General features: G+C 32.4%; 1 protein-coding gene across 1 annotated transcript; it reads left to right on the top strand.

Moving 5' to 3' along the window:
• Positions 1–1,392: 1,392 nt before the first annotated feature.
• Positions 1,393–8,014, top strand: LOC110028287 (proline-rich receptor-like protein kinase PERK1). Its single transcript, XM_020730072.1, has 9 exons — positions 1,393–1,921; positions 1,966–2,021; positions 3,876–4,430; positions 5,200–5,286; positions 5,403–5,473; positions 5,707–5,783; positions 5,947–6,094; positions 6,180–6,341; positions 7,567–8,014. The coding sequence occupies exons 1-9, from the start codon at positions 1,482–1,484 to the stop codon at positions 7,873–7,875; spliced, it is 1,905 nt and encodes a 634-aa protein (XP_020585731.1). The 5' UTR covers positions 1,393–1,481; the 3' UTR covers positions 7,876–8,014.
• The last annotated feature ends 5,824 nt before the right edge of the window (positions 8,015–13,838 follow it).

Below are 13,838 nucleotides of genomic sequence, written 5' to 3'. Positions count from 1 at the left end.
AACTAGTGAAGAGCGACACTCAATCCATTGACGTCGATTTCAAGCTGACCCCAACTCAACTCAAAATCGAATCCATAATATCTTTAAAAGTAGACAATTTAGGAAGGGGTGGGATGTTAAATATATTATTGTCATAGATCTTTATAGGAGATGTTCCATAAACCAAAGTGTCTCAAATGAGAAGAAAAGTGAATACATTTGAAAAAAAGCAATACTCTGGCTTCATAAAGGATTGTGAAATTAGCTCAAAAAGTATTAATCACTCTAAAATCGATTTAAAGTTTAGCTCGGATCGAAATAAATAAGCCGAGCTATGAGCCAAAACTTGGTTGGTATATATGTAAATGTTTTTAAAATAAAGCAAACTCCATTTTGTTCTCTCTAATTTCTTCGATTTTGGATTTATATATGTAAATGCATAAGAGTTGGCTGGTATGCATGTAAATGCCCCCACAATTCTCCCATTTCCACCCCATCTTTTTTATTTAGTACCACATCGCCTACATCGAAAGTGTTTCCTATTAGAAATCCTATATAAATGTAAGAACAAAACATAAATTTTAGCTTTCTCGGGGCCAGCAATTAAGAACCTTGAAGAATGTCCACCTTTATGTAGCTCAAATTGAACGACGAACAATTTTTGGGATTGCTCATAGTTGACTTCTTGACTCAAGCTAACTCAAACTCAAATCACTAGCTGAGTTCCTCAAATCTTAAGTTGATGTTAGAGCCTACATTATAGCTTATATATTCTTTGAGCTTGAACTCGAGCCTCTGCTAGCCTAATGCCAATCAATACTTTTCGACAACAATAACCTTCACAAACTCCTTTTATTCAATGAAACTTTTCCTCTTAATAACCTAACAAGTAAGCTCTTGTCATAATTTCTTCCCCTTCCTTCTTAATGTGTCGGTCTAGTCAATCATTCTCCAACAAACTCCTGTCATACGATCTCTTATTTTTCAATTCAAACTATATATGAAAAAAAATGCATCGAATACGCTTGACTCGGACTCAACTCTACTCACTTATATTCCTATTCATAGGAGCAACTTCTGGAGCCGAAGGTCTCTAATAAAAAAATAACTAAAAATATAAATTGAAAATTCAAAACATATTAATTTAAGATGTAAAATATTATTTTTTACATCTTTTTGTTCAAAAAAAAGAAGATGAGACTAAAAGGTATTATTTTTTATTCAAATCTATAATTGTATGATAAAATACTATATCCTCAATAAAAAATTTAATCCCACATAACAAAGAAACTGTGTGGGACCCATCAATGGGGCCCTTCACATCAACAAATAACTGACGTGGCAAATAATAATAATTAAAAAAAAAAAAAAACCGGTTGAGTCCCTCGACCACTTGCCCTTCATTCCGCTTTTGTCCGAGTGATACACAGAGAAATATCGCCTTCTTTGTTTTCTTGCCCCAACAGCGAAGGAGCAGCTCCACTGCCATTTTCGCCGCAGTGATGTCGTCCTCTCCATCACCTAACTCGGCCCCTTCACCGACCTCCCCTACTCCTCCGTCGCCTCCCACCTCTCCTCCGTCGCCCTCCGCTTCCCCTCCCACCTCTCCTCCTCCTCAATCGCCCCCATCCCCTCCACCTCCGGCGGCCGCGGCACCTCCAAACTCCTCATCTACGCCTCCTCCGTCATCCACTCCGCCTTCTCCGGCGCCGCCTGCGATACCCTCATCCTCGATCCCACCCCCACCGGGCGGATCATCTGGGTCGGGGGGAAAAAAACCGCCGTCCCATGTTTCGCCCCCCTCTCCACCGTCATCTTCGGATTCGGTATCTACGGATCTTTTGGTAGGGTTGATTGTGGGTGGAGTGGTGATTCTATTGCTGTTGGGTACTGTCTGCTTTTGCTGCTTTAGAAAGAAGCGACGCCGTCGGCCGCCGACGGCCGCACCCCCCCCCTTCTTATCTGTCGCCGCCGGCCGCCGCCGGCGGCATCGCCGCCGTTGTATCAGTTTCATGGTGCTTCGCCGCCACCCCCTGCAAAAGGTGCTGTGTTTTTTTCTTTTTTCCTTCTTTTTTTTTGGTTCTGTATTTGATCAACTGTAGATTTTATAGATCTAGCAGATTTGGTTCTAATTTTCGTGTATTTAGGCCTGTTTTCTATTCTTGAAGCCTGGTTGTCAAGATTAGATCTTGCTTGCTATTTGGTGTTCTTTCAGGTGTTCCTATTTTGTTTTTTATTATTGTTTTTTAAAATAAACTTTGGTCAAAGTGGCTGAGAAGATCCAAGGGATTTGAGATTAGGGTCCTTCTAGAACAGCTCTTCCTAACTATAATACTTTCTTCAAACAGTAACATACGAACTTTTTTATTGTTTAGATTATTCATCCAATTAAACACAAATGTTAACACAATTTTCTATTCATAAAGCATGCATGGGATTAAAAACCTTTCAATTGATTCTAGGACAATATGAACTTTGGTTTTAGAAAATTTATGGATAAAGTGTGTATCTTAACTAGAAGAATGTTAACATATTTAAGATTGTTCAATTCTGATATAACTGAGGCAATTGAATCCTCAAGAAAAATCAAATGATCTAGAGGTAGTTCTACGCCTTTAATGTTTGGGATTTTGCAAAATATGCCATTATTTTACGCATTGAGGGTTTGTTGAGTGAGGAGAGTTATTGGATTTCAAGAATTTTGAAGCTCTGCTCATTGGTCAATATTGACAATCATTGTAAGTGGCTTGCAGTCAACCCACACCAACGATTATGAACATCCATTGACACTCAATCGTCAGTGTCTATTCCTCACCCCCTTTTGACTATCATTAATTGATACTAATGACCATCATCGCTTAATAGTCTTTATCAGCAATCGATTGAGATTAGCGCCCCTTACCCATAATTTTTTTTTCAATATTTTCTACTGTGCTCACAAGAGACCAAGCTAACAATTTGAACATAATCTCACATTCTTCAATTAGGGGAGAGGGCACAATATTGTAATCTTCACCAATATAGTGGATTAATATTAGTAGAATGAGCCATCGGTTTATATTCAACTTTATCACTATATTTGTTATAATCATCTACTTCTTTCTTTTCCAAGAAAGAAGATTATCATCCGCAAAAAGAGTGTCCTAAAATAGACTTTTGACGATCAATGTTCAACATAATCAACATTGGAAAAAGGTTCAATTCTTAAATGATTATATCTATAATAGACTAAACATTTTCTTCCATATATTAAAGCAACAAAGGATATACTTATTAAAGTGATAGCCTTATTAATAAACTTGCCAACTAGACAACAATAGGGAGAAGCGTTTTTTCAAGTTTTCATTGCATAGTATCTAAAATGGTTAGCTTTTCGATAAATTTAATTGACGTTTTCTGAGAGACAGATAAATGCCATCTTTACTACATTCAAACTCATTGTTAAAAAAGGTATTTTTAACACCCCAAATACTTGGTATCAAATATAATTTTAAAATGTTATTTTATTTCACTGTTTGAAACATCATTCCTAGTTTGTATAATGTCAAATAAAGAAGGTGTTACAAGCCTTTTCATACAACAACTACAATGTTTTTTTCATAAATATGATTTTGCGTCTGTAAGCATTTCATTTATTGATGAATTGTTATAGAAGTACTAAAACATTGAAAGAATTATTTGACAACTATGTTCACATATTGATATACTTATTAACATATATATTTTAGTGTGCTTGTTCTTGCACTTATATGTTAGATTGTAGCATTATGATGCTAGTTAGTACTGTAATTCTCTTAGATCCATTATATTATACAACATTTACTTTTAATTTCTGTTTTCTTCATTGTCTTTATCTTTTGATTGATCATGAATTTATCTTCTCTATTTATTATCAGATCATCCTTATGAACAACAACACCAAAATTGGCACAATGCTCCTCCACCAGATCATATTGTCAAAGTAGCCCCAACTCCACCTTTCCCACCCTTTGCTCCTCCCGCTCCCTTTTCTCCCATGCATTTTCATCCACCCCCTCCGCCACCACCGCCGCTTCCCACCAACAGCGGAGGTTCTGGGTCAACTTATTCCGGATCTGAAAATCCGCTGCCTCCACCATCACCAGGCTTTGCTCTTGGCTTCTCGAGGAGCACATTTACATATGAAGAGTTGGTAATGGCAACAGATGGGTTCTCGGATGCTAATCTTCTCGGGCAAGGTGGGTTTGGATATGTTCATCGAGGAATGCTGCCGAGTGGTAAAGAAGTTGCCATTAAGCAGTTGAAGTCCGGTAGCGGGCAAGGCGAGCGTGAGTTCCAGGCTGAAGTCGAAATCATCAGTCGAGTGCATCACAAGCATTTGGTTTCGTTAGTTGGATACTGCATTGCTGATGGGAAGAGATTACTGGTTTATGAGTTCATACCAAATAATACATTGGAGTTCCATCTTCATGGTGAGATTTTTGCAACTTAATTTGTTATTTTGTTTTTTGGAATCTAATTCAATGTTTAGTTATGATATGTGGCTAAATGATGTGTCTTTTACTTTGAAAATGGATTAGAGGTTTATTGTTTTTGTATTTAAATTAGGAATGGCTTAAGCTGTCGTTTTCTACAATTATTCCAATGGGATTTTATAGGAGTTAAAGAAGGGGCATTTACATACCACACAATTCTTATGTATTTATATATGTAACAGCAAAACTTTCATATTTACATGCATCCCACTCAAATCCTTAACATCACCTCAAAAATACCATCATTGCTATTTTTTTAAACATGAAATACATTAAAATTACTAAATTACCTGAAGTATATAAGAAAAGAATATTAATTTTTACTATTTATATAGAGAAATTACAAATTACAGAGGGTAATTGCCCATCCCGGACGAAAGTTGGTTCCGCCCCTGATACCACACAATCTTATGTATTTACATTACTGAACACCCATTCTTTAATGTCACTTCTAAAATATCACTATCACCAACTTTTAAAAAGTTAAATACACATTTTCATTCATAGGCTTATCACACCAAAGCATTATAAATGTAAAAATGAAAGCTTAGGCTTTAAATATGTAACTATAAAAAAATTTTGTGATGAATATATATGTAAATTTCCCTTTTTTATTTGCTGGTAATTCTAGATTGAATTGTTAACAGTAAAGGATCGACTAATTTTACTTTTTCAGTGCAATAAATGTTCTATTTTCATTTTACAGAAAAAGGCAGGCCTACTTTAGATTGGCCAACCAGACTGAAAATCGCCCTCGGCTCTGCGAAAGGACTCGCATATTTACATGAAGACTGTATGTTTCATGTTTTGGCTATTACATTTGTTTTTATTAGCTCTAATATCTAGTTTTATACTAATTCAGGCTACCAGTCAGTAGAACACCATCTCATTTAATTATTAAATTTGCAGGCCATCCTAAGATTATTCATCGCGACATTAAAGCATCCAACATTCTTCTTGACTTCAACTTTGAGGCGAAGGTACAATTTTCGATCATCATCATGTCCTTTTTTTGACGCATACCACGAAGTTCTTATGAATTTACCTGTTTGACGCCTAAAGTTTGTCATATTAAAGTTTCGGGTTAAAATGTTATATTTAATATTTTGGGTGGTTGGTATGTAAAAAGCATGATTTGGGCTTGCGAAAGTTTCATCCCTCACATCCTTTGTATTTCACATGTACTCCGGAACTAACTTTTAATAATTTGCAGGTTTCAGATTTTGGGCTTGCAAAAATCGCGTCGGAGACCAACACTCATGTGTCCACCAGAGTCATGGGAACTTTTGGGTATAACATATTCTTTAAAGCGAGGCTTTTGTGTTTGGCTCATCAAATAAGCAAATTTATAAAAATTAGTCAAACTCGAGCAAATTCTGAAGCCAAACACGAGCAAACATGAACTACAATCTTTTTTAAGCTTTCCTACTACTGATTCGTTTTTGGTTTCCAGTTACCTCGCCCCAGAGTATGCATCTACAGGCAAACTTACTGATAAATCTGATGTATTTTCATTCGGTGTCATGCTCCTCGAGCTAATAACCGGTCGCCAGCCTTTCGATTCAAATCAATCTTTCCTCGACGATAGTTTGGTCGATTGGGTATGTTTATCATGCAAAAACCGCTAAAATTGTTTGATCCTTTGAGGCGAAAGAGGTTAACCAAGTTATGTTTTTTTTGCCGTAGGCAAGGCCCTTGCTTGCGCGTGCTATAGACGACTGGAACTTTGACGTCCTTGTAGATCCACGCCTTGGCCGTGGATACAATACAACGCAGATGAGAAGCATGATTGCTTGCGCTGCCGTCGCTGTCCGCCATTCGGCTAAGCGAAGGCCGCTGATGAGTCAGGTACCATTATAACTCCCTCCAGTTCATGAATTTGAGTTGGAGCACTTATATGTATGGCACACTATTCGTATGTATTTACATATCTCACATCTAAACTTTCATATTTACATGAATGACACTCAAATCTTTAATATCACATAAAAATTAACTCTATCATCACTTTTTAAACGTGAAATACATATTTTCATGCACAGGTTCAAAGCACTAAAATGTTATATATGTCATTAAGTTTAGATATGACATGTAAATACATAAGAATTGTGTGCTATGTATCTTAATTTCCCATGTGAGATTTGTTGTCCCTTATCAAAATGTGTTATGGGCATTTACATGCATGCAGCCAAATTTTTATATATTTACATATCTAAGACCTAAATGACATCTAAACATTATTTTTTATTTTTATATCACCCAAATATTTCATATCACATAAAAAATTTTATTATTTTATTTTCTAAAAGTGGAATACTGCTTTTCATGCATAGGTAAGGTGGTATTATGTATGTTAAAATTAAAGTTTAGGTGTTAGATATGTAAATACATAAGAATTTAGTTGTATGTACATACATATTTCTTTTATTTTTTATATTTATACCATCCAAATTTTTGATATCACGCCAAAAACACCGCCATTTTAATTTTTAAAAAGTGAAATACACATATTCATGCATAAGAAAGATGATATGTATCATGTATGTTAATGCCTCTATGTATGTAAATACATATGTTAGGCCATTAAAATACGCACATCCCAATTTCTATATGTTACACCTAAATTTTATCTTTATGAAATTTAGATACGAAGCGCACAAACCTATGTATTTACATAATTAACACCTAAACGTAATCTTTTACATTTATACTATCCAAATCTTTCATATCACACCAAAATACCACCATTTTAATTTAAAAAAAGAGTACACCTTTTCATGCATAAGCAAGGTGATATTTATGTCAAAATTGAAGTTCAAGTGTTAGATTTGTAAATCTTCCTTTTGTTTTTACATTTATACCACCCCAAATCTTTCATATCACATCAATAACACCACCATTTTAACTTTAGAAAGTGAAATACACAATTTCGTGCATAACTAAGGCGGCATTTACGTAAAAGTTTCAGTTTAAGAGTTAGATACCTAAATACATGGAGTTTGGTGATTTCCAAAATGCTATTGTGAGATATTTCTGCAGTAAAAACTAAACTGAGCCACTCTTTTCTGTCAAGATTGTTAGAGCATTGGAAGGAGATGTGTTTCTTGACGATCCGAATGAAGGACTCAAACCGGGTCAAAGCGGCGCATTCGGTTCGTATGCCAGCTCGGATTATGATGCAATGCAGTACATTGAAGACATCAAAAATTTCAGAAAACTGGCGCTCGGAAGCCGTGAATATGGAGGCAGCGGACATAGCGAGCAAACCAGCGAATATGGTCAGGTTCACTCGGCTTCGAGCAGCGAAGATGGCCGGCCGAGTCAAGAAATGGAGAAGCATGCGGCGAAGAATGGGAGTCAAAGGTTTAGTAGTAGCAGCTGATAAGCCTTATGTTTTAGTTGTAAATTTCAGTGAAGTTTTCCTTTGTTTTTATAGCCATTTATAATCATTGACTTGAAATATATTTGAAGATTGAACATGATGCATGCACATAGAAAATAATTCATGCATGCAAATTTTTTTATATAATTTTTTTAAATATTTTTATGAGAGATTTGTTTTTGCAGAGCAATTTATAGATATTTGATGATTATTTTAATTTTTTTCTATTGTTTGGTATAATTTTAATATGATATTGTATGCAATTATTCATCTTATCTTCTTGAAAGCATGAAGAAATCCCTGCCTACATAAAAATGGTGGAGTTATTGTACAAAGGTGTTGCTTATAGCCATAAAATGTATCTATATATTTTATGTGCTAGTTTATGATTAAATTTGGTATAATTAGGGTTGTAGATGAACAACTTGAACTCGGCTTAATTAAGACTCAAACATATTTGTTTAAATTAGTAAACAATTAAGTTTGAATATTTCTTAAAAGCTCGAAGGTTAGATGGACTAAACATGAACATTTTCAAACTTATTCATTTATGTTCACGAACGAACTCATTTGTTGTTCAACAAGTAACTTGTTAAATATTTGATATTTAACTTGATGAAAATTAGGATGAAATATGATAGATAAATTTAATTAAATTGGACTAGAAAGAATTTATTTAATTATATATTTAATATTAATATATTATTATATCAATTGTTGAAATATTTTGTATTATGAGTTAATTGATAGTACAAGTTTATTTGGATTTGTTTGCTCTTGTTTTCAAGTTTCTTCTCTATCTTAGAACGTATCATTGTGAGAAAATATTTATTATATATACTAGATGAGATCATGTGGGTTAGTTCATTTTCTCATCTTATTTATTAAATTGTTTATTTATTTAGATATGTAAAATTATTTATTAAAACTTTTATACAATAATCGATATGTGCATTTGAATTTTTGGTAGTTTAAATGCTCGTTCACTAGTCATAAAGAAAACAAGTACAAATCAAAGTCAAGTATTGAAATTTTGTACAAATCAAGTTTGAACGACATGTGAAAGCTCGATACAAGCTCAAGCCAAACATAAGCAGAGTATAATAGTACCAAGTTAAGTCCAATCTATGTATACCCGACTAAATTACAACCATTGGTATAACTCAAAGAAGAAAACTATATTCCATTATTAAGCTCTAAAACTAATGCAATAAAATTGGATAATTTGTTCCAACAATAAGGTGTTGTGATATTACTAAGGAGAACAAAAATATGAAGCTATGAAGTGCCAAAGTTATATATGATTGAGAAGAAGAAAAAATAGATAAAAGTTATAAGTAAAAAAGGTTAAAATTTGTCTTTTATTAATTGAAATCTTAGGCATTCAATATGTGTAACATAAGATGAAAAATAATTGCTTCAAGAAAATTGCCATTTCTCCTTAGCTCTTTATGTACATTATAAATGATATTTGGTTATTTTAAATCATAGTTTTTATTTATTTATCTTTTTTTTTCATTGTGGATGGTGAAAGATATGCATTGAGAATTTCATGATAATTTAATTGTTTATTATTCTTATGAAAGATTAAAGGATTGGGTGGCATATAGAAGACCTCTTAAAAATCTAATTTTGCATATGTATTTCACAAATAAAAAAGTTCAATATGTGTAAGACATAATCAATGAACTTATGAAAGAACATTGTACTTTATTTAGTGTCATTTGACATCTTCAAAGTGGGAATTATTTTATTATAAAATCATAAGCATTTATTAAAAAAATTTTTGCATTTAGTTGTGATCAAGCCACACACACACATTGACAAATATGTTAATAGCAACTAAACATAAGATGAAAATTGAGAAGTTGAAGGCCAATTTGTGTGTAATGTTCTAGGACTTTGGTGAGGCAAAAAGATAATGAGAAAGTGATCACCCAAGATTCATAGAAAGACACCATATGCTTAGTGCGTACTCAATATCTAAAAAAATTATTCCTGAGGTTCGACATAAAAAAAAACACTAAATTTGCAATTGTTTTTTTTAACTTTATTTTTAAAGTTGTGAACATTAATATTTTCAAACACATGTAAAGCGGAAAAATATATGGAGAGTTTTCCATACAAAAATAGCGTGTGAGCCTTGATTAATGTAATGGTGTGTATATTATTTAATTTCTCACAATTTGTCAGTATGATGAGCCAATATATGCACATTCCCAATAAAGACCACTACCATACATGCACTAGATTTTCTGGTATATTAAAGATATTGTGACTATTTATATGGAATTTAAGAATAATAAAATGATTATAAATCTTCTTGAATGGTATGTCAATTCTTATTTCAATGGTTATCTCATCAATCATCAATCACCCTTCAATTATATGTTTATTATGATAAAAAGAACAATGAATTGGGGATCATTGCTACATTCAACAATTGCTTTGTCTATTATAAAAGTGGGGTATATGGTGATAATGGAAGAATGGTTTGCTTACCAAAGAATCATATACACCATGGTTGCACTAAGCATATTGATGTTTAATGCATTTATTCAAGAAATAGTACATAAAAGAACTTTTTTTTACAAATTATGAAACCATTCTTTCATGAAAATACGTTTTTGAATAAATGCATTGATCCCATTCTCAATACTTGTGCTTTGGTAAATGACCACCTTTAAGAAAAGATTAAGAGAAATGATAATCTTGCATAGATGTTAACGATGGTGATTCTCACAAGTTCCTATTGCATAAGGGCACAATTAAAGAATCATCATTTTTGGAGGAGGCATTCTAAGTTGAAAATTACTAAAAGATTAGCTTCTACCTATGAAGTTTTTCAGAGGAGGCTATGACAAGAATCCTCAATGACAATTACACAAAAATCATATATGATAGTTGATCATTAATACTAGAATTGATATTCTAAAGTATTTTATATAAAATCATACTTAAATCGCAAATTATCATAGAAGAAACCGCGTAAGTTCATAACAACTTTCATGAGTCTACGTGAATCATGAGAAAATTAGCGTTTTGCTTCAAATTTGTCATAAGTTTACTACTTAATATAGATAGATTATTGAACTACAAATAACATCTTAAATTATTCTTTATGTTATCATTATCATTAATATTTTAAGTGGCATTTACATAGATACCGCCATGTATTTACATATATACCCCTAAAGATTTATAGTTAAAACATGCATATTACTCAGATTTTTAACATCACATCAAAAATATTGCCATAAGTATGGTTTCTAAAACTAAAAAAATACACATTTTAATGTAAAAATTTACATCAACAAGATGTCAGAAGTGTAAATATCAAATTTTGGTTGTCCTATATTTAAATATAGAAATGTGTGGTATGAATGTAAATTTCACTTATTTTAAATGTTAGTATTAAAACATAAACTATATACCTACAATAAATTATCAAAAAAAATTCAAAATGGCTCAATATACAATTGGGCCAAATCCCTTGAAATCAAATCAATTGGTGACACCCATTTCTATGTATTCAAAATGATTAGAAGCATGTTAAAATATGATTAATAAATCTAGCAAATCAAAATGCAATTAGAAACTTCTTGGGGTTATTTTGGCGATCAACTATCCTTCATATTTTGCATGTTTATAGTCGAAATAAAAATCATGATGATTTTAAGATCACCCAATTCTAAGTTCATTAAAATTATGATATATTTAAATAATAATAAATAATTAACAAAAATATTTTCGGACTACTTAATGGAGCGTCAAGATTTTAGGAAATAAAGAAACATTTTTTTCTTCTAGGGTATATGTAATATGTATTTTTGTTTATTTGATCTCCCCTCACATTAGTAGCATGCTCAGAGTCAATGGCCCCAATTATTGACTCACTAGCTATTATTGATATTTTGCATATATCATGTCAGTCACCCAATCTTTAGTTCAATACTCTAAAAAAAATGTGAAGAGTGTGTATGAACTAAGATCGCGTTTGGGGTAGCTTATTTGGTGTGATGCATTTTGAAAACGCAACCATAAACATTTGGGTAAACTGCGTTTTGACAGCTTATTCAAAAAGTTGCATTTTCAAACTACTGAAATCAGCGTTTTCACACCGTTTTTAGCTAAGTGCAATGACAACTTTCTAACTGCAAAAAAAAAAGATGATAGTCATCGCTTTTTGAACAAGAGATTATTTTTCAACAACTTATTAATAAGTTGCAATAAGTTGCAGCTGCGCCAAACAGACCCCAAGTTGAAGAGAGGAAAAAAATAAGTATTTGGAGTAGTCAACCCTCGAACTTTGCACTCCCAAGAAGCTTTGCCAACAACATATCATATTATAGTGAAGACAAAAATATAACATAAGTTTATCTTACAAGTACTTTCATTAATCCATCATTTTATTTTATTTTTTTCTCATAAGCTTTCAAAATAAAGCCTTAAGTGCCAATTACATCAAATATGAATAAGACAATATTAATCATAGATGAAAAATTCGTAAGGAGAAAAAACTCAAGAGAGCTAAGAAGTGTCAATATGATAAATCTAAGACGACAATTAAGCTACCTCATATAAGCAATTAGCAAATTAGATTAAGAGTTTGTTTGGGGCAAATGTAAATGTTTGAAGAAACAATTATGAAGCTACAACATAAAAAAAATAATTTTTTTTTTTTTTAAATTGTTGTGACTATTACAAATTTATTTTATTTTTAATGTTAAACCACCACTTTCTTGCAGCCACCACGCTTAACTATTTGGATCGGATAAAACAGCTTTCTACCATAAAAATTTCTTAAAAACAACAAAAAATGATTCCTCAAATAAAATTGTGATTGTTGTATGAAAAGTAAAGCAGACAGAAAGCTATCCTAAACAGACTCTAACTCACACGTGAGAAGTGAGTTGAACTAGGGAATGTTTGCTTCTACTTTATTAAATATGTTTATAATCTTTATCAGACTTACACTTATCCAAATTGTTAGAAAATTGGTGAAACATAATTCAAATAAATAATAATAATAATAATAATAATATATGCAAAAAAAAATTACACAAGTTTACCCGGAGAATAACAACATAATTCATTTGATTTAATATAAATACAACCCCCTTTTTAATTAAAATAAAGTTAGTTAAAAAATATAGTAAAATTCTCAAAATATTCTCAACCAACATGTTATAGATAACTTTCGAAGGACAGACCAAACCACCATGAGGACGGTTCTCGACTGCTACTAACTCCCACGACAACTTTACCACGAAAATCAACCTATGACTATTTGTCTGTCTGAGGATAGCTTTTTTTCTGTGTTGTGTTTTAGACTGCCACATCGGCTATCTAGAACATTTTTGTGATAGAAAACTAATTATATGATTGTTGTAATAAAATGGTCCTTTGATTTAACAAAGATCTATTTATAATTCTTAGAACAACTTCTTAGAAGTTGCTATCCCCACACAACTTTACAATCATCCATATAAACACTTACCAAAGATCTATTTATAATTCTTAGAGCAACTTCTTAGAAGTTGCTATCCCCACACAACTTTACAATCATCCATATAAACACTTACATCTGCCCCAAAATAAAAAAAAACCTAACATCTACATAATATGTTCTCTTCACAATATCAAATCTGAGTGAAGCGTCAAAAAAGTCCCCGACTACTTACAATGGGCCGTTTTAGTCCTAGACTGTATAGAAGGGCCAAAATAATCTTTGACTATTCTAAAACTGTGCTCTAATAGTCCTCCATAGGAACTATTTCAGCCCTGTTAAAAGATGTTAGGGACTATTTTGACCTTTTTATAAAGTTTGGGACTAAAAGAGGCTTTGTCTCCACAACTTTTCATATAATTCCCATCTAGACTAAATAAAATTGAAAGAACAACAACGAAAAGAAGCAAACTTAACATTTAGTTTCAGCAAATTCTTCCTTCCATCACTCTTG

Source organism: Phalaenopsis equestris, unplaced genomic scaffold (genome assembly GCF_001263595.1).
Source record: "Phalaenopsis equestris unplaced genomic scaffold, ASM126359v1 Scaffold000507, whole genome shotgun sequence".
In the NCBI taxonomy this organism is placed as follows: Eukaryota; Viridiplantae; Streptophyta; class Magnoliopsida; order Asparagales; family Orchidaceae; genus Phalaenopsis; species Phalaenopsis equestris.
Note: the sequence above shows the minus strand (reverse complement) of the source record. Positions and strands in the feature narration are given on the sequence as shown.